Here is a 22,631-nt window from a genome sequence, read left to right on the forward strand (position 1 = left end):
AATGTCTTTCAAGAGCATTTGATTCATGAAAAGTTAACCCAGATATAAAGCTCATCTGCTTAGCACAAAACTGGAACAGATTAAGGGAAAAGATTTCTGCTTTATTTACAGTACTCCATTAGATTTCAGATCCTGTGTATGGTATAATGAACTGCTGCTCTCATGAGGACTGTCATGGAGAATTCTTTTCTTGCATTTTTACACTCTCTAAGGTGTTAACAAATTCTTCTTTTTTCACCTTTATTTTTGCTGATACTGTGAACAAATGCCCTTTCACCTCAAGCTTAAGTGTTGTCTTTCCCATCTTGATTTTGAAACACTGATTCTTCATCAACAATCCAAAGTATTTTTAGAAGCATTAATAATTCTAACAATAATTAGGTAAATATGCCACCGATAATAGTTTGGTGGTTAAAAACTGAATATAACTTGTGCTTGAATAAATACTAAGGATCTCTTATTTCTTATACCTTTATTCTATTCCTTCATATCCCCCGGTTTTCAAAAAAACCCCGTCAACACCTAAAATGGAATAATTACTTTTTTCTACAATTCAGAGCACATCACCAACACGTAACAATGAGAAAAGTATTTAAATGCCCTTATCTCAGTATTACTTCATGAGTTGCCTATTTCCTTACAGGCAAGAAGATTTTTTCCTGATACAGTCAGGCACTATACTGAAGGCAATGGCAAACCACTTTCTTTTCAGTAACAGATCTGAGACTTTGGCTTTTACACCTGCACAACGAATGCAAAATACTTTCAGATGACACAAAACAGTAAACAGAAAGTAAATCTGACGAAATTACTAAATCTGATGAAATTACTAAAGAGAATCTACTGGATGATATTTTGTCAAAGTTCTATCCCAGCTCAATGAAACTTTTATATTATTATTATTTATATTATATTTAGATTGGATATAAGGAAGAAGTTCTTTACTGTGAGGATGATGAGGCACTGGAATGGGTTGCCCAGGGAGGCTGTGAATGCTCCATCCCTGGTGGTGTTCAAGACCAAGTTGGATGAGGCCTTGGGTGATATGGTTTAGTGTGAGGTGTCCCTGCCCATGGCAGGGGGGTTGGAACTGGATGATCTTAAGCTCCTTTCCAACCCTAACTATTCTATGATTCTATGAAGCTATATAATGAGCTCTAAATGTCTATTTCACATATATATGGCTATGTAAGATACCACTTATTTTAAATAGGATACTCAGTTCCATCAAAGTAAGTGAGGATATCTTTTCAGCAAGTGGAATAAATAATTACTCAGAATGACCAAGGGTTTCAAAGTCTAGCCCATATGGAACTGTTAAGCTGAATTTAAAAAACTGTAAAGTACTTTCATTGGCATTTCCACCTGAGTTTAACCTAGGTTAACGCAAGTTATCTACGCCAACTGTGTATGCCAAGTTTACAGCATTTTAGAGTTTTACATCTAAGAAGTCACAATTTTTGAGTTTTTTCTTGAAGCCCATCTAGCCTGTCAAAAGGAAGGACCTTCTGTGCTGCTGAATGGATCTGTTATACAGATTTATACATCTTCTGCAAGCTTTAACAGAATAGTACCAAGTTAAAATGGAACTATGTCAACACATTCATTTAAGTATGCACTTACGTCTTAGCAGGATAGGCGCTCATACAAATAAAGGTGTCAAGCCAGGAGTGAAAGATGTAAACACTGAACAAGGGCTACATTGTTTTTGAAGATTATTTGCTCTTAAGAGCAAGGGGAAAAGAATTAAATTTCTGGAATGTTCATGTAACTGAATAATCATAGAATCATAGAATAGTTAGGGTTGGAAAGGACCTTAAGATCATCAAGCTCCAACCCCCTTGCTATGGCCAGGGACACCTCACACTAAACCATGTCACCCAAGGCCTTGTCCAACCTGGTCTTGAACACTGCCAGGGATGGAGCATTCAGAACGTCCCTGGGCAACCTATTCCAGAGAAAACAGATCCCTTTGCTCCCTATCACCTGTGCCTTTAGGAGACAGTTACATGTCCAAGACAGTAATGAAAACTTTTCATCAACGTCAAATGAAAAAAAACAGATCTTCATTTATGATTTGCCCAGTAAGATTACCTCCAAAAATGAACTGAGATGCCTCTTTTCTGAGGAAAGCACTGAACACTAGTGTAAAAGCTAGTTCAGGGTATCTGCATTATCTTCTTATTCTCACTTGGAATCTCCTCTTCCTCTTCTAGTACTTGGGCATCAACATACTGAGGTTAACATTTAATGGCAGTGAATACAAACCACGAAAATATTTTATTTTGGCAGAGCTTCTAATTAATTTTCTATACTTTTACCTAGAATATTTCAATTACCCACATCACCTTCTACTAGGACTCTGTTAACAAAGCTGCCTCCCTAAACATTCATCTTTATAGTGTTACCCAAATTTTTAGTGTCATAAGCAGCTTTCCTTTTCAGCACTCTTTCATTATGAAGTCTTCACAGATTTGCAAAGTTAGTTTTTTTTAAACTTCACAGCCAATCATTTCTCCATCCATTTCTCCCTTTTGACTTCTTTATCCTTTTCATCTGGGATTTTTTCTCTCACTCTTCCATTTTTTCCACAATTTTCTGTCACCTTCCTCTGTAGCTAGTGGGCTGTATGTTTTGCAGATCAGCACTCCTTTTCCAAATACCTGTTTGTGAAAGGGGGATTCAGACCTGAACCTTATGTTTCAGGCTTCTACCATGTCATCAACAGAGTCTTCTCCAGGTTTTGAAAGTATGATAACAAAAAGCCAAGCAATTAAAAAAGGCAACAAAAAGACACAGCATTTACTATGATTACCAGTCCACCAGAACAACCTTACAAAGGTGTTTACGATTCACACTTCTTAATTAGATACCTAAATTCTCACAACTTAGTAGTCCATCAGGCACTTAAAAAAACTTCCTAAATGCGGTTCACAGGATTTTAGTATCCCAAAACCTACTGAAATACTTCAGGAAAATGATTTCTGTTATTTCCAGTATTTAAAAAAAAAGTACTCTCCACCTCCAAGCTACTTATGAAACAAATGGAATGCTGCCATGCTGCAGAAGACATGCAAAGAGATAAGTATGAGGTGTGTTTTTATAAAAGAAAACCTCCCTTTAAATGTCACTGATAAGGCAAACATACTTTTGCAACATGCAGTACTGTCACTGTCTTACAGTCACAACACCTATGTCCTTGGTTAAAACACTTTTTGCTCACATCTGCTTAGAATTTAGTGTTGAAAGAAACTTTATTTATAGTGAAGCTCACAAGTACTATTTGAAGACAGCGCACTGCATTTTAACTTCATCAAGATACAAGAACAGCGTGCTCACGTAACTAAGCCAGCTAAGAAGAAAGCTATTTCTACTTGGCCAAGCATCAGGAATAGCAGTGGGTTTTGTTTATTTAAACTGCAGGATCTAATAGGAATGCAATAGCATCTACAAGCTGTGTTAGTACTTACATCCAAGCTTCCTTCACTTGTAGATGCAGAACTAAAAGCATCCTCCTCACCACAATCTCTGTTCATCCCCAAGTGTTCTTCTGTCTGCAACACAAACAAGTATCCTACACAGCAGCAGCAAAGGAAAGAAAGAAGCAAACCCATGCCACAGCAAAGCATCAAACCTCATCACAGAACCAAGACAAACACTCTGAGTAGTTCTGTAACTGGTTGCTGAGAAACTTCGAAGTAGTCTGAAATATTTCTCTAGTGTAGGCAAGGCCCTAAGAAATCCATCAGCAGAAAGATTTAAGAAGAAGAATACAAAGAAACAGAACAATTCTTGGGCAAGGAGGAAAACAGGTAGTTAGCAACTTGTACATCACCAGGGACCAGACCTAAGTCTCTGCTATATCCACAGACCGAGGGGAACAAGTAGAGAACTTCTTCCGTGACCCTCGTCAGTGATGGGACTGTTTCTGTGCACTACCATATACCCTACCTAATTAAGCCAACCCATGACTGTCTGCACAGGACCTCTGCTCTACTGGATTGCTTAGCAGTGCCAATTTGATCTGGGTATAGCCTCAGGCACATGATTACATTTCACAGAGAGCTCATGCCACCTTTATGTTTTTTATGCCAGCTGTAGAAAAACAAAAAGCAACTGATCCAGCATAAAATTAGAATGGAGAGAACAAGATGATACCTGATCTGGCATTAAGCCTGCCAGTATAAAGTTAACCAAAGAAATACTTTCAAGAAATTTGTATCAACCATAAGGACTCTGCTTTCAGTCTATGTCTGTGTTTATAATATAGTAGAGTTTCTTTCAAGAAGTTAGATCTAGTGTATTGTCATACCACAGCTATTGCTTTTGGTGAGCTAGCTGAAAAAGCAAGCATTTGTGTGGGCATGGAAATCTGAGTGCAGGCCGGTAGCATGCAGTGACACCTGATCCAGGACACTTAGCAACATAGGCTAATGTTTTTCTTCCCTTGCAAAATAAAACTGCCTTCCCCTTGTAAACACCTGCAGCTCTGCAGTGGTACTACCGTGCAAGACTTTGGACAATTCTTGCCATCAAATAGTTCTAAAATACAGACTATGCATGATCACATACATGCACACAGAGAGAAAGCATCACTGCTAATGCAAACAAAGAAAATAAAACAAGAAGAGCCAACTTGTCTTGTGGAGAAATAAAAAAATGTAAGAATAAGTGTGAAGAGCAGAGTTTAGGAGCTCTGAGCCTTCTTTTTCAGTGCCCTGAAGTCACTGGGCTTCCCATCATATAATCCCTTCATAAATCTACCAGATCCTTCTTTTAAGAACTTATGTAATTTGCCCTCATTCTGCTAAGTTCAGCAGTTTCACTGCTGTTTTGGCTGGAAATCTTCTGCAGTACCAAGCCAGATGTATTATGGCCAGTTAACATCTGCTAGCTCCTGTGTGCTGCACTGCTCTCCAGTTTTCAGTAACCCTTCTACCTATTTGGGTTCAAACTCCTAGAGGCTTGTACTGAAAAGGCAACAATGACATCCTTGCTGGACTAAACCAAGTGACTGATTTAGTTTCTTTTCCTACAGAGTACTTGCCATCTGAAAGTAAGAGTCCAAAAAAGGAATGACCAAGAAAAGTCAATTAACTTGTCAGAACTAGTGGCAAGAAAAACTTACACCTTTACCTCAGACTTAGAAGCTCACGTACTTGTTTGCAGAGTTCCTACTTTTCCCCAGGTCAAATACTACTTGTAACTTGTTAATTAATCCTCAATATCCTTGGCATCTAATAAAATTAGTATTTTTAAAATCCTCGGAGTATCACCTCCTTTGTCTTTGATTATCAAGCATAAAGAAGAGAATAATAAAAAAAGGAGTTTACAATCTTTTGACAGTCACCCTGAACTCAGGTGTGAGAAACACACTGCAGTAACCACAGAATTGGGATGCTTTATGACAACTTTTTTTAAGGTTACAAACATAAATATTTTTACAAGTTAAATCTGAGCTGCAGCAGGAGTTAGAACTCCAGGAGCACACAGTTCATACCGAAGGTTAGGAATACAGAATCAGAGAACAAACTATAGTTCAGAAACTGCGCGCTGTAGTATGTTCAGCTCTTCCAGAGGAACTGCAGCCCTGCAGCATGCTCTAGAGGCTCAAGCCTCTTGCCTCCGCTGCTTACCCAATTGTTCCAGGCAGATACAGCATTACTGCTTCAGTTATGCTTCTGTTTCCTTCTACAGGGGAAATAATTTTCCTACACAGGATAAACACTCTGAAAGGGACTGACTTCCTATCTCACGGAATACAGTTTGCATGTGTCCTTTATAAGGTGTTAAGAATAGCTGAGCATTCATGACAGATCAGATTTTTCAACACAGTAATTCCCAGTGTCCATTAAGCTATTCCCCTGCAAAAGCACTCCAGATTTGATCATAACCAAACGGGCAGACTACTAATAAAGAGTTTTCACATTTTTAAAACATGACTGAGAAAACTAGAAGGGTAGATGAAATGCTGGTCCATTAACAAGCATGAGTTTCTTAGTACCAGTTGATCAGACACACATTTTATATTTTCACTTCAAAAGCCTTGTAGGGCTTTTTTAAACTAGACAAAAGAAAACTCCCCTTTTACTTTTATATCCTAGAGTATAGAATACTTTAGATTCAAAATCAGTTGACACCAAAATTTTTAGTGAAGGTTGCAAAAAGTATGAAGTCAAAAGTCCATTGGTGTTTTTCTTCAGTTAAAAAGTTTTTCTATATTTAATTCCCATGATGACTGACAAATTTTTCATAAAGGCACCTCAACAGCAGAGAATTGTTTTATACAGAATTTCTGTTTTTAATTTTCCAACTCAGGATTAAAAACAAAGTTAAAAATGCCTAATGTGCCCCATCAGATACTGATCCTTCAGTTTAGTACTGCAAGTTATTTCTTCTACACCTGATTATTCGGTTTTATGGATTTGGAGATGGCAACAGCATGACTACACAGAACTTCTAAAGATATAAATGCCATAAAACTTATTATCATCCACAGACAATAGAGTTAATAAGACACTTCTACTTGATATCATAATTGTTCTATATTATATCAGTTCTTTCATGAATACATTTTGTAATCTGAGCACTATGAAGTGGACATAAGTTGCTTGAAACTCCTGCCCTTTGTTAACATCTACCGAACCCACAGCATTAAAAAAGAAGGTAAATGGTAAATGTGACTGGCTGTTTCAATAGGCAGCTGAGATCTCCATCAGGTTGCACTAATTGCATATCATTTATGCACCTGCTAACAGATTACTCCTTGGAGGGAGGGATGATAAAACCCACCCATAAACACCATCACCCACAGACGTAATACATCTGAAAAAAAAACAATCGTTTTAGTGAGGTAGTACACAACTGCTTACCTTGCTGCTTCTTCTATCAGCATTAAATAATCCCAGAAGTCTTGTCTTTTCTTTTTCTATTGCATCACTGTTTACTGAAGTCTTTCGACTTGGTTCTGAAACAATTATAATGGAATATTTTTTACATTTCTGAAATAAAGATTCAGAAGATCAGTATTTTAAAACATCCTGGGTTAATGCTGTGTTTTTATGAACTGGAGATGTTATGAACTGAATTATCCAGTAACTGGCAGATCCTGCACTTTCTTTTTCATCAAACTTTCGCTGTTCTGAAATCTAATGGAGGATAATTGAATAATTTAATAAACTGTAGTACGCTTGCAATCACAATTTAGTAATCATTATAAGACAAAACAAATCGCTAAGTCTTCAGAGCTGCTTGTTAGATGTCTCACTTAACACTCTTGGAGTACTCAAAGACCTTCAAAAAGAGATAAGGGTGAATTGATGGTTAAGTATCCTTAACAATTCACAGGGCTGACTTAGCACAGTGAATTTAATGGAAAGACTCTCCACATGGATCTGGATAAAGTTCCATGAAGAGGAAAAAGACCTTTTATTTGGAAAAAGGGTTCTCCTTACAACTTAGGCCAGCTGGTTGTACTCCTTTTCTCACCTTGGCGCTTTCAGTTCTGGATGGAAAAGAGGTGAGTTTATATGCATTTCAGGTGGTAAGAGCTCAAATATGCATGTCCTCCTTGAACTAGCTGAGGAACTGTATGAATTCTCAGACTGTTTAGTCTCCCTTCAATTTCCCCCACATGAGCCAAGCAAAATGGTAAAACCATGCATTACAGGGAACAACCACTGGTTTGATATTCAATGTACAGACTGTAAGGCTCTCCCAATTTTTTTAGTGGACACTAATGCTATAAAGATTTCTCCCTGGTTCCCAGAGTTATCAGAGTATCCCACTAGCACACAGAAAGTTTAATGTACAGAAAAAAATTGCTTTCTCTTCTAAATATTTGCTTTATTTAGTAACAGTTAAGAAGCTAATGCAAAATGACTTGTTGACACAAAATAAAGGTTTATTTCAAAAAATAAAATCCTCATCCCAGAAGTCCCGTTAACTGATTTGCATTTCACACAAAGCACATGATTTTCACACAAATCACTTTTGCGTATCAACAATGTCAGGTACTAGAAGGTGTTAAGAACATACAGTAGTTCAAAGCACAGCAGAAGGGTAAAGATGATGAACCCAGAGGAAAATAAGGAGAAACTATCCTTAAGAAAGGCTGCAACTCCACTGAAAAAAAAATACAGCAATAAATTAATACCTTCCTCAAATCCTAAGAGCTACATATGCTCATTCACCAGAAACTGACATTTTTCTGCTCAGAGCTGGGCTGCAACTAAATGTGGATCATGATTCCATTACACAGTCTTCAACTATGAACAATAATGATGAAAGGCTGGCATAAGCCATGTCAGTAGCAGCTTACCATCAACATTACCATTAAACATCGTGTACCGCCAATAAATTGGAATTCATCGCCTATAATCTCAAAACAACAAGGGATTTTTATAAATCTGCATCAATTTTTCTTAACTAAATACAGTAGATATTCTCTCTAGTACTATGCTTTGTATAAGAGGAAGCCAAAACAGGTAATGACAGAAGATTAGAAGGAAAAGTACTGGCATTAGTGAAGCCAAGAGATAACAGGCCCTCAGGTAATATGTGCTTGCTAGTGGAATTCCTTCCTTCCTGAAAACTTAAAGAACTTATCTACACTTTTATTTTATGTTGTGTTTACTAGTGATGCAAAGTAGTAAAGCCAATTAAAAAATCAACCATACCTTTCTTGAGGATAATTAGAGCAATATAACATACTTAGTGATGGAAAGGATATACACATTTTCTGTTTAACTAGAAGTAGAAGCACCAATGCAACCCAATCAAACCCCACCTACCATAGCAATTCAGAAGTCAGAATGGACTCAGAGTTATTCAAAGCACATACACGGGTTTGATACTAAAATGCATCACTGCATTTAAATTGAATCCAGTGGACGACTTTGTAGATCTCAAAATACTATGTATTTGTTACTAAATAAATCTTGAATCTGAGAGACTTCTGAAATGTTAGTATTTCTGAAATTCAACTAGTCATGCTTTAGGCAACCTGAAAATGCTTGGAATCTATAAAGAAACACATCATACCACGAAACAGTTAAATGACAGGTCTTGTTAATTGCTGGCATTTTAATGGCAATTACTGAAGAAGCAGTAGGCACAGAAGCCTGTTTTTTCTGATTGAAAGCACAGACATGTAAACAACACTTTGCAAAAAGACAACACAGATCTAAAATAGCTTGTTTATCGACAGCAAACGTTCTTAAAGATCCATCTACCAAACCCACATTAAACACAGTGTGAAGGAAAAGACGGTTTTCCCTCAGCGGCATTGTACAGTACCTCTATAGTTCAGAGAAGGTTCAGACTGAGTTTTTGATGGAGGAACTGGAAAATGCAGGCAAGGAAACGACAAGAGAAGACACATTAAAGTTTAATTCACCTCATAAGCCACAATATTCATTAATTACTCCTACTGCTTGTTTTCCTAAATGCTACAGAAAAAAATGTTGACTGACAATAGACCTGCAGAGCTGCTCCAAGAAGCAGTTTAGCTGCATTTGTATTAATTCACTTGTGAAGCTGCTTCAACTGCTAAATCGAATTCAGTAAGCAGGTGGCAGCAGAGCTTGCCTTTTAATATTCCTTCAGAAGAGAATGACAAGCACAAGCTTTTCTCAAACCAACTTTTACAAGCACAGCCTATGCTTTCAGCATGTCTGATGCCTTACTTGCCAGTGGGAATGTGTTTTAAGAATCCATCTGTTCTGATAACTAAACAGACTGAACATCTACTCAGTGCACAATTCATACATCAACTGCTTCTGAAAACAATGGAATTATTCCTCTTGGAGATCATAAATGAGAACACAGAAGGAGGAATTTGCTGGAACAAAGGGAACTTTCTGTAAATTTTATGTGTATTTACCAGTGTTCCCATCAGACACCATGGGGCAAAGTAAAGAGGAAGGCAGAAAAGGCTGAAATATACTCAGGATAAGGGGGATTTCACTATAATGAAAGGCATACTGAAAGGTTAAAAAAGAATAAAATATATATACATATATATAAAAGCTGATGTAGAAAGCAATTTAGATAATTTTCTGCTATAAATTCAGCACTGAAGTAAAGTCTGTATGATGTATGAGCTACAAGTGCATTCAAGGACCACTACTGCACTAGTATATACACCATTGCTTTCATTTTAAAGGAAAAGAGTTTAAGGAAGGCTTAGGCTAATTACTGTAGACATTGTCTTTTAACTATGCTGAACGAATCCTGATGAATACTCAGCATGTTCACTACAGTGCTCCAAAATGGCTAGCTTAATTACAGCAAACGTATCCTAAAAAACAAACATGCAATTGAGTTATGACATGTTGTCAGCCACTTTTTTGACCATCCTAGCAATTCAAAAGAAAAGGAGACATCTGGTTTACTTAAAAGTCTAAGTTTATTTGACTTACATAGAGATAGAACCGTCACTTACCAAAGGAGTTTGAAAGAAGAGACAGAATGTCAACATAAATAAATAAGTATATAAATAAAAAATAAGCCTGCTGCTCAGCACCTACAAGACTGACATTACCTAAACAATAAATAAGTACATTATTGATATGACTTGCAGCACAGTAAGAGACAAACTGCAGGAGACAATTTTAATGAATATCACTTTCTGATCTCAAAAGGAAATAGCGCTTGTCGAAGTGCATTTTTAAAGCAGGTGCATTTTAAAGCACATGGCATAATTATGCTATTTGAATACACAATCTGGCTGATAAAACTCGAGTCCAAGAAGCTGAGGCTACAATATCGTCTATGAGAATAGAAAGTGCGAATGAATAAATAAGAGAACATAATTTTAAATACAAATACCTCTTAGCTCCTCTTCACTAAACCATCAGTAGCTTTGCTGCTTGAAGGAACTGTCTATGAACCTGTCCACAGTCTGCTTCTCATAAACCCTGGTCTGTTGCCTCTGCCTCTCAGCTTTCGCAGCTGCCATGACTATGGCATGTTGCTTCTTTTTTCCCCTCCAACTCACAGCACAGGTAGATGACAGCTCTGCCTGGACAAGGCCTCCGTGTTATACACACCTGTACTGACAGCAGCTCCAGGAGGTAGCACAGCTCCTCCTTTTGCCCTGCCCCAGGCCAACCTGCACCCTGCCAGGGGACAGCCCAGCCTGGCACAAGGCCCAAGAGCAGCCAGGGACGGCTGGGCACACTGTTGTCCTGGCTGCCGCTCTGGGCACGGCTCACTGAACAAAGCCAGGCAGCTCTCAGGACTGAGATGTCATTCTGCTGTTTCAGCTGGGCCCCAGAGCAACAAGAGCACAAATGCTTTTTAAGTCACCTATAATATTGTTAGCACATCATCTAACCCTGCATGACTGCTTTCAGTCTCAGCTCACCTCTTTTTCTGTCCCAGGCATACAGCTCTTTTATCCCCAGCTCCTCCAAGGACTTGGTAAGCTCCAGCTCCTCCCCAGTGATGCCATCTCGAAGAAGAACAATGTGCTCTTGACTGACTTCACACTTCTCACAAATAGCTGGGATGATGCTGTGGAGAGGCACCTCTGGACTAACTCGAACTACAGTCTTCTGTGTTTTCAGGTAGTTCACTACCAGCCTCACAGATTTCTGCAAAAACAGACACAAACTCTCAGCCCTCCCCCCGTGATGGTTAGGCTTCTTCCCCAGTGAGAAAGGCATTAGGGACCCCCATATTGTCTTGACTCCTAGGTAAACTTACTGCACATGCATACTATTAAAAATATTATTAAAAAAATAATAATAAAAAAAAAATAGAACTCCCCTGTCACTAAGGAGACACTCACAAGAACAGGCAAATAAGGAAAAGGAATCAGGCAGACGTAATCTTTGAATCTCTGAAAGGCATGGCAGTGTAATTATATATACTGATTCAGCAAACATATTTGGAAAACGGCTACTTCTGAATCTTCGTAATAGTTTGAAATACCTTTTTTAGCAGTAAGTGTTCTCCCCTATCCTCAATACAGTATGGCAAATGAAATACCACCAAAACCCTACCTTCCCACCACACAGTCTCACAACCATCACTTCAGCCACTACTGCAAATTTCAATCACCCCCATCTTCAGTCAGGGGTCTTTATAAGAACAGATTTCAATCTATTCAACGACATGCAATGTAACATTTTGTCTAAATGCTGGAGTCCAGACCTTCACCTGCCAGACTGCACTGAAATCAGTTATGCTAGTAAAGCAGGTTATAGTCAATCTCAAGCTTCTCCCATCTGATTTGAAGATCCAAAAATTGGAAGAACTGCTTGAAATAACAGGAATGAAATAATGTTTCACTGCCCCATTTTAGCCATACAGAATACCAACCTCAGGGACCCTTGGCAGAGGTCGCTTCACCTTCTCTTCAGGAACCTTCTCTTTCAGAAGTACCGTCTCTACGTCCAGTGCTCCTATCAAAGTGTTTGGCTTGTAACTCAGAGGTTGCTGGGTTCCTGAAGACTTCAGTTCAAGGCTATGTTGGGATGGATTTAAGCGATACTGGCTGCATAGATCAACCAGGAGATCCATCACAGCTTTACTGTACAGAAAAAAACATTTACTGTTAGTGCGAGAAAAAGCAGTAGCTAAAAAAATTACCTCAGTTTTAAGATGGGAGAAAAAAAAGACAACACAAGCTGAGGATGTGTCACTAGTTAGCCATCTTTGGGAGGGAACAGTGCTAATGCTTTGAAATGCTAAACAGATCAGATAAATTGTTAGGAATTAAATATACTTGCACTTCAGTGTGCATTTATGAGCTGGCAATTAACTATTCGCTATGAGGCAAAACACAGTGCCAGTAATAGTACTAACAAATATAAGCCAAACGCGGACAGAGTGCATCTTAACAGCTAAATCCATACATTAAATTCTCCAATTCAAACCCTGTTCTTGTACATGAAGACAAGATATAAGTAAGTGATGCGCTCCCAGTATGGTAAACTCTACCTAGATTTGAATGTAGCACATAGCACAACTCAAAATGGAACATTTAAATTTGAAACAAAAGGTAGACAGGATTTTTTTTCTGGCTCTACAACTTGACAACTTCCCTGAATCCATTTGACACCAGCAATATTTCCAAGTACAAGTGATCCTTTCCATATTTATTTTGGTGAGAATATTAGCCTTGCATAAAAACATCTGGTTTTAAGTATTTGCATCATCAAGAACTCTTACTGCAGATATGCTTCTTAAACCATGCGGTTAAGAGTCAGTCACTGCCTCTCTCTTATTTCACACCTCTGCATGGAGGTACTCCATTTTATGTCACTAACTCAACATTCACTGAAGATTGATGCTGCCTGACATAGAAGATATGAACCATGTTCTTACACACCTCAGAAATTCTCTTCTACCAAGGTACTGAAGGGTTTCATTTTTTTCAATCTTCCTTCCTAAAATTCCATCCAGGATCAGAGAAAACAGGTTTAATAAATCTAGAGGGTTTTTTTTCTGAAATGTTTTGGTTTCATAAACCAGTATCATTACATCTGTAGCTCAAGAACTGCCCCTCAACTGCAAGCTATTGGCATCTGAGAAACTGCTGCCACCCATCTTCTTCTGTGTATATGCTGCTGGCCAACAAGTGCTCAGTAAGTTGGTGAAGAACCCTGGAGAGCTAATGGCAAAGATGACATGAATGGAAAACAAAAGAAGTCCCTTATTAACAGCTGAAAGCCTAAAACATATGTAGGTGACAGCTCTTCCCGCTCATGAAAGGATCTTCTTTACAGTAATCTATTTCAAGTTTAACTGAGTTACACAGTGTGAGCTGAAAAAGTGCAAAGGGTGGAAATTCTGAAATAGGTGATCACATTGAAAAAAACAAGAACACAGTGAGAAGATGATAACTGAAGATCAAACAAGGAAAACAGATGTCATTAATATGTATAGGAGTCTTCAGAAAAACAGCACTGTGGTAACTGCTAACGTAGAAAGCATCTAAATAGAAACATGTAGTATCTAAATTGAAACTGTACCAGGTCACTTCGTGATAACTTCTTTGGCACTGTTCTCAAGTTGCAAATGTCTGCATTTCATAACCATGTTCAATTCATGTAACACATCACAAACCAAAAGAAACATTTACACTTTCTAAGTCTAAACTATAGAAGAACCCCACCTACACCAGTATTTACATGAATATTCATTCAGCTGCGCAGCAGTCAGCATTTAAAAAAGTGTCAGTCCGCCTGATATAAATCTTAGCTCGTCTGTTTACAGACATATTTCGTTTAAACTAAAATTTGCATGTGTTTTTTCCCCCAGCCTTATTACTATTGTTTCAGACAAAAGCAAATAACCAGACAGAACCGCAATACACGGTGTTTTATGTGCTAGACATTTCTATTTAAAGTGGAATGCTAATATATTTCTGTAATGCATAATATTGTGATAATTCATGCAAATTTGGACAGTTATCTTGCCTCATGCAAACTACTTTATTAAAAACACTTTCTTAAAAAAGATCAGCACTTTTTTCTAAATATAGTTCATCAAAATAACAGTTTGATTCCATGCACCTTCCACTGAAACAATGAAGTATGCTCAGAGGCAACAGTACAACTGCAAGTTTAGAATCCACACCAGCCATCTGAGAAAGTAAGCTGCAGACAATCACCCATGTTAAACAATCTTTTTCCAGACAATGAACAATTCAAAAATCCAACCAAATTTGAAGTTTCATCTTACTGCTGATAACACAGCAGGTGTGTTTTAAATGTAACACTTAAGGAAGTCTTCAAGATCCCATCCTGAGCCATGCTGCTCACAACATGCAACTGCTCCATGAGAAGCATCCCCAGGCTTTGCCTGTACCATTTAGGAGTACAAACTAAGCAGTATCTCTGAAGTTTTTGAAACAACTTCAAAGTGAATAGCATGATCTTCCCAAAATGTAAATTTGGGAAAATAGTTTCCTCAAAACTTCAAAAGGATAGAAAAAAATTTGGGCGTGGGGAAGAAGGGAAGAGAAAGGAGGGAGACAGAGGATTTTGTCCTTGCAATAAGGATCTTGCAACAAGGACCTTGCAAGTCCTTGCAACAAAATTATATCATATTTCAATTTCATCAACTTGAAAAATCTTCCTTCTAAACTGTAATACAGTACAGTTTGATTTTAAATAGAAGTTTCATTTTAAGTAACTCTATGTATATGCCACACATAGAAGCCACTAAACACAGCAAGAGAATGGTACTTAGCCATCTACTGATCCAGACCAACTTTTCTTTCTAACCTTGGGCTGAATATAGTTCTTGTAAGACGCAAAGAGTCATTCTTTCATTTGCTTCTATCCTATTCCAGACATATCTACACTTTATTTTAACCTTCTTTTGAGACCTGGTATTTTTTAATTTTTTTATATTTATTTGTATATAATTATTTTTAAAAATTCAGGCAGGTCTGATCATAAAGGATTAACTCTAAAGCCAAAATGAGGAAGGTAAATGCCTCCTGCCTCTCCAACTACTCAGAAACACATTACTTTCTTACTTTCATAAAATGTTGCTGAAATTTTGGCTGGAGAAACCAAACACTGTGACAGACACCAAACAACAATGACTGCTATGCAAATACTACAGCACAGCAATAAAACTGAAGGATGAACCCAATTTAGGATTCAGACAACTATTTTTAGCAAAGGAGAGTACTTTCTGTTCTCATATACTTTACTAAGCTGTTTGACATTTAACACCAATTCTGGACAGTAAAGAATAACTACTTTGTCAGCAACATTTATCAGGCTGAAGCCACGATGAAGTTTGAGCACATCAGACCGCTTGCGTCCTGTTGAGAAAAGACAGCTACAGTTTAAGAGGCAGAAAGCAACTGAGTTGTTTTGAGTGTGGCATGGCCTGATCTCCTTAGATCACACAGAGAGATCTATTTTAGAATACAGCCTTGTACATCTAGGAAATAAATGTGTAGGATAAGTTGTACTCTATCAAATGACACTGACTTTCCTCTTACCTTCAACTTTCATGCTACAAATGTCCATTAAAAAACAATCTCCAACTGGAAGAAAGAATCTTTATTTAGGTCAATGCCAAACATATATTAGCAATTTAAAGTGACAAGTGATTGGAAAAGAAACAGTAGTGTAAAGGGGCTGACCTGAGGTCTTTATGTTTTCACTATCTTCATTTAAAAACAGAAAATAGTCATTATTATCTTCTCATGCTCCAAAGCACAGCAGGCACTTCACGGAAAGGTAAGAAGTCTTCCTACACAACCAGCAACGTATACACTAAATACCGAGCTGTACTATGTATTTCCAAAATCTGGAATAAACTGTTACAGGATGACAATAAACTCTTAAAAGAGAGACTGTCAGCTTGAATTAACTTTTATAAATAAATCTACTTTAAAATTCCAGATTACTATAAAATACCTTTAAACAGCACACATTTTCTTGTTTTCTTGAACTTTCAAGGAAATTTAATGACAATTTTCTACCCTGTTGCTGATATTTATAGGAACTTTCTTTATAAAAAGCAAAGTAAGACTAACAACATGCTGCTTTGCTTACGTACAATAAACAAATTGAAAGATAAATTTTTTGACTTTTAACTTGGTTCATTTGTAATAACCTTAAATGATACTAATTAACTACAGTAGTTATCTGCAAACATCCTCTAGTGTACGTCTATGAACTGAATTCCTGAAATTACAGAATTGTTTTTCATTATGATGATGCCCAGGGCAAGGTTTTACAATTTTTTCTGCAACAGAGAAGCTATTTACCCTGGGTACTCGAGAACAGATTTTGCAGAATTCACTTTTTATTATGGGTATGAAAATACTCAAGATTTATAGCACTATAAACAATGGCAGAATTTGTCTGAAATGTCCTTCCATGATATCACCGTAAATAAAATGAATGAACATGGAAAAGAGTTTATTACCTGCACTAGCTGACAAACTTGCTTCAAACTAAACTAAACACTTCTTTGTTTTAATCTAGTATCTTCATCATTAAATGCTTACCTCTGCTTATCATTGTACTTTGCAGGTGTCCAGCTTGCCATGTCAAAACAGTGCAAAAAGATGAGAATGCCTGGACTTTCACCCAAACCTGGACACTTAAGACAGATCATCCCCTAAATATTTCAGATGCATTTCACTATTTATTTTTTTTTGGTTGTATTCCACATCTCTAAAAACATGAACCAGTGTTCATGTACAGAATTTCGTGTTGCAGCGGTTAGAAAGAATAGCAGCACACATGAGGTCTGTTCACCGTCTGATGCAATTGCAATATAGGGCTCAATACAGGGTACCCTTATTTCATAACTTGTTGGGATGACCTACTTCCCTGCTCAGTTTCCACAGTCTTCCATTTCCCACAGGTGACTATTAGTGCCTGATATTTGTCACTAACTTTCCATTCCAAGTGCTCAAGACAGCACTGGGGGAGAATACCTACTACCTGGGTTAGGCACTGGTGATAATCAGTTAGCACAAGCAGGAACTTAATAAATCCAGGGCCTAGACCTGTCATGCAATGGAAAGAAGTGGGCACCTTCACAAAACAACCAAGAGAATGTTTTGGTTGCTTAGAGCGTTTAACATAGACCATACAAATAATGCCAGAGAAATGCCTAAGGTTTAATTTTTGACATTTCTTACAGGTTTTAGTCCACAAACCAAAAACTCAAATAAATTACTCAGTCTCCATGTATGTGATAGCTAGCAATGGCAAGAATAAAAAACACCTGTGAGAGACAGCGTGTTTCTTGGGATTTTCCATTTGTTCTCTGCTCCTGTAGCTTCTTTAAAAGGTCACATCAGAACACCACTCTTGTAGTCTTGGGAGTGTTTGGGTTTTTTTTTCTCAGATAAAAGAAAATATTTTCTAACCATATGGCAATTATGTATCTCAGTATATAAAATGCTGCATGAAGATTAGCCTCTCGTTAGCTCCCAGGCGACCTGTATTTGCCAGTATAGCACTACCTTTCCTTGGGACCCAACAGCCAGTGCATTTCATGTCCTGTTCTACTTTCTAGGCTTTTTCTCTTCTTTCACTTATTAGTCCAAGTCTCCCCATAAAAGTTCAATCACTAAATGCATAATTTGAGAGCTCTGATAAGCACTGCTCTCCTTAAAACTTTTAACATCACTCTGGTTTTGGGGCTGACTCACACAAGTTGCACTAGTCTACTAAGAGTCTCTAAGCAAACACCAATTCTTACAAGAAAAGTAGGGTGAAGAATAAAGTACCAGACACTGCACTCTGCTATATGCATCTTCCTCAGCCATCAATACACATTAGATGACAAACCATCAAAACAGACTAATATATCACACCAACAAGAGTAATTTCACAGGAATGCAGACAAACTACTGCAAAACCCAAATGTAAAATAAGCACAGACCCTGATTTATCAACAGTCATCTACATATTCTCCTAACATGGTATTATCCCTTTGTACAGTGTCTTGACCATACCACTGTTTGCTACGGTTTCATCATAGTATTGAATATATTTTTAGAACACTTCCAAATTCTTTCTTGAAGTAAGTCTTCCTCTTTCAAAACAGTTCTTACAGAGAGAACGAGAAAGAAGAGCTCCCATGGTGAAGAAAATTAACTCAAAACTGTCTTTCCAGTATAGTTTGCCCTTGATTGTACCCTGTGACAATGAGAACCTGCCTTCCTGTGGAAAAAAAAAATACACTTTTATACAGAAAAGGCTTCCTAAATAACAGCAGATGCCTTGCTGTCTACACAACTGCAATGTATTTGTGAAGGCAGGAACTCTGAATGCAATGAATCATTCATCTTCTGAACTTGCTTCTCGGCATGACTCCAGACAGGCATTCTGTCAGGAATTCTGTTTGCCAGCAGCACCTACTTTCACTGCACCAAACCCACTCTGTATTACGAGATGTGATACAACTTAACACTAGCCTAGTGACACTACATGGAAAAGACAGATCCATACACGTATTGAGGGTAATACATTGGGAAGAGAGTGACAAAATCACTGCTAAATCCTTCCTGCTCCAGTAGGAAGGGTCCTTTATACATAGCCCTCAGGAGACTTTGGTAGAAAAGCTGCCTATAATGCAGAGAGAAGCATGGCAGAGAAACTCCCATCAACTCAGAACGGAAGACTTTAGCATCAGGAAGTACACCACTGGGAACAGAGGGCTCCAGAAAGTGAGAACTAATCAAAGCCTTACCTTCCTTGTACTGTGCTCCTCTGCTCCACCCCGCTGGGTAAAATGACCGTCAAGTCCACCGATCTGTTTATCATGTTCTCCTTCACGCTCACAAGGTTCTGATCAGAAATCAAAGCTGTCTCTGTGGGTGACTTGTGCTCGCGCTGAATTCTACTTGCAGCAGAAGGTTGACTTGGTGGAGGAGGAGCACGAGCTTTCATTCTTCTCCTTGAGAAATAAAGCAAGAAGATAATTAATCACTTCCTGTGAGCAAAGTATATATATAAAAAAATGCTCTTTCAGCCATAATCTCAGGTTGTTTAAAAAAGCTTCTCTAATCCAAGCCACTTTTCTTTACAATGAAACTTTTCAATGGAGTTGCATTTTGCCTCCTCTCTAAAAATACGCTAATTTTTTAATGATGCACTCACTCCTACTGTTTGTTTTCCATGCCCCAGGGGATGAATCAGTTCCATAATTAGGATATGAAATAATCATTATTCTGTTGAGTACAAAGCATACTCCTCTGAAGAGATTAACAGAAAAGCTGGGTCCAGTCCAGACCTGACTCAAGAAAGAGTTGTATTTATGTACATGAATGTTTCCTCCAAGTCAGAGCAGCAGGAGTGGAAGCAGGGTGAAGTTTCATTCAGTTATATTTGGGTTCCACAGTATTACTCTACGTGAAGTATCATCTCTTCCTCTGCTCTAAGTAGTATTAAATCTGGCTCATCATACTTCATAGGGAAGCAGCAGGGAAAGGTCAAACGTGAATGGAATCATTCCTTACCATGCAACTAATACTAAGAGACTATAGCTTTTTGAAAGCACCCTGAAGAGAACTCATTCTCCAGTAGTAGGCTATGTGCCATGTGCAACACAGAAAAACTGCATAACTTGCACCAAACAAGCAGTGTACTTTACGGAGCTATATAACCACCACAAACTCAAAGTTTACTTCACTGGCAAGCAGCCAGAGAGATAAGCACCATATGTGTACTGTTAAACTTCTGAATAGCTGGCCTTATACCAAGCACATGTCTGAAGAGGATTAATTCTGATGATTAATATCCCAGTGACCTCTTCTGACTAGATTTATGCCTAGTTTAAGTCAGATTTTAGTGTAACAGATGGAAAAAGCAGTAAAATATTTACTGAGAAATTATTACCCAGGCTTACTGCCTGCATTTTTAAATCTGCCTGATTCTAGGGTGCAGGAAGAGAATAGACTGATTCTGCACATCATTTTCAAAGTGCAAACAACACAAAAAGAGGTCCAGAAGAGAGGAGTACAGAGAAAACACTCTATGCTTAATACCCTGCAAAGCTTAATGGCTGAATCAATCAAGAGTGAAACTGTGCTCAGGGAGAAAAAAATAAAAATTAAAAACTGAACAGAATTAATACCAAACCAGCACTTCTTTAATTAGAGATAATCTCTACTCTCACAGACAAACAGACTAACACACAGTTTGGGTTACCAATATAAGCTTCTGGAAGAGAAAAAAATAAAACAAAAAAGTAAGAGCTACATCACACACACACAGAAACAAGCCAAACCCCCCACGCTTTTTAATCAGCATTTGCATTTGACCAACAATTTCTATGCCATGTCTCTACTTGCACAAAATCACTACACTGCCCTGAAAATGCATTTTTCAGTGAGATACCAGCAGGACAGTGCAAAATTAGCAGTCATGCAGATACTTTCTTTCATTTCATGAGTGCATACGAAATGGCATTCCTCTACAAATACACAGGGAGAGTTACCTCCACATTCCACATTTACAGCAATCTCTCTTCCATGGGAAATTTTCCCTGAACATTCACTTTTTATCCTGTATACACCCAATGAGTCACACAGTCATCAGTCACTAACTTGCAGCTCCCCGTGGAGGTGGTGATAAAAAGTTCAAGCCTTTACTGTTTGTCAAGCTACCTTGCTTTTTTGTAAGTCCATCTTGATCTTGTATGTTCAGCTTCATCTTCTGCTCAAGAGCCCTTTACATATGCCTACAGTTGTTATTCGTAAGCAGGTGGGGAGAGGCATGGGAGCTTTGCATAAATCTAGATCGTGCCAGAGTAGTTTTACTCATGCAGTCCAATATTTAAGGACTTCAGATCAATTTACAAATGATGTAATTCTTGCTCTCCGTAACAGAAACTGCACATAAGCAGCCACAGAGATTCACAACAACTTGTTTCTTAAAACAAGCTTTTCTTCTTTTGTTTTTTAAAGCTTGTCCTATATTGTGGGAGGGGACAATTCCAATACAGTGCTCCTCCCGAAGTACAAAAGACAGTGGGAAGAAAAGAAGCAGCCAAGTGTCCTGAGCTTGGCAGAACTACGGGGTCTTTAATTATGGTTTACCTGGACTTGTAAATTCCAGATCTCACAGTGAACAGAGATAGAAGAAATAAAGCAATGGTAATAAAACAAACGAAACTGAAAGCAGCTGAAACTGAAGAGATTTCAAACTTCAGGGGAGAAATGATGAATGATTTTTGAGCCTGATGAAGGACCTGAAAGTAAACTGTGATTATGCTACAGTGTTTGTTCCCTATCAATAACGTAAAGCTGCACCTGGTTTTCTGAAGGAACAGGCAAACAAGGCCAGACACCTCAATACCAATTTATAGCTCTGAAACAGAAGTGCAATTTTTATCTGGCCACTTTTTATGTACTCTTTACAGCCAAATCTGCAGTTACAGACCTTGTGCAACACTGCTTAGGGCTAGGGAGGGCAGTGTGTGTCAGGAAATCAGGCATCATTCCATCAAAAGCATCAGCTACACACTGACCAGTGAAGTTCACTTTACCTCAGTAAGATCTGTAACAATGCATATTCTTTTTGGCACTACATGGTCAGGGTCTTTCAGATACTACAGTTTTCCTTTTCTTCTGTGCAGAAAGGACAGCGCAGGTCCATTTCTTTCAGAGACATCAGAGAAAAGGGAAAACATTCCCACTGCAGTCTTTCTAACCTAGCTTCAGGTGACCTCATATGAACTTTTCCACAATAGAAACTACATGCTCCCTTGAAACACTATGACTGCTTTAAATGACTGGTTTTCAACATTTTCCAAATGACATATCTCAGACTATTTCAGTGGAAGCAGATCCCTTTAAAGTTCACATTTGTAGAGTGATACATGGCGTAGTTTTGCATTTGCTAGCCAACTTTCTGAACCATCTCGGAAACTAGCTCCACACGGCGTACACTTAAACCCACAGCTCTAACTACCTTGGAACTGCATGAGCAGCTGCCTTTTGACAGGCTCTAGCAACTGCAGTCAGAAGGTGCTGAGAAGCCTGTTAATATTATTGAATGTGAGTGAGAAAAGGAATTCTCTCTCTGTCACAGTGATCATATACGACAATAAAAGAGCACTCAGTAAGAAAAGCCTTTTTGTCCCCCCCCTAAAATGCACAGAGAAAGTGTGTGATTTAAAAGCCTGTT

The 22,631-nt window shown here is 38.1% G+C and overlaps 1 protein-coding gene across 11 annotated transcripts in view; it reads right to left on the reverse strand.

The window, feature by feature from the left end:
* The window catches only part of COBL (cordon-bleu WH2 repeat protein), a 159,206-nt gene that overhangs the window by 97,647 nt on the left and 38,928 nt on the right, over positions 1–22,631 (reverse strand). For 6 of the 11 annotated variants that reach the window (XM_062610926.1, XM_062610919.1, XM_062610925.1 and 3 more), the window contains exons 2-7: positions 19,192–19,398; positions 12,328–12,538; positions 11,369–11,597; positions 9,298–9,342; positions 6,873–6,967; positions 3,471–3,554 (exon numbers count right to left, since the gene is read on the reverse strand). In XM_062610926.1, the coding sequence (XP_062466910.1) occupies positions 3,471–3,554; positions 6,873–6,967; positions 9,298–9,342; positions 11,369–11,597; positions 12,328–12,538; positions 19,192–19,398 (871 nt within the window). Of the gene's footprint in view, positions 1–2,528; positions 2,664–3,470; positions 3,555–6,872; positions 6,968–9,297; positions 9,343–11,368; positions 11,598–12,327; positions 12,539–19,191; positions 19,399–22,631 lie in introns of those variants that run through there. The other 5 variants (XM_062610924.1, XM_062610931.1, XM_062610930.1 and 2 more) reach the window with 4 other exon arrangements.

Source organism: Pezoporus occidentalis, unplaced genomic scaffold (genome assembly GCF_034315485.1).
Source record: "Pezoporus occidentalis ecotype Australia unplaced genomic scaffold, CSIRO_AGI_Poc_V1 ctg15, whole genome shotgun sequence".
Lineage (NCBI taxonomy): Eukaryota > Metazoa > Chordata > Aves > Psittaciformes > Psittacidae > Pezoporus > Pezoporus occidentalis.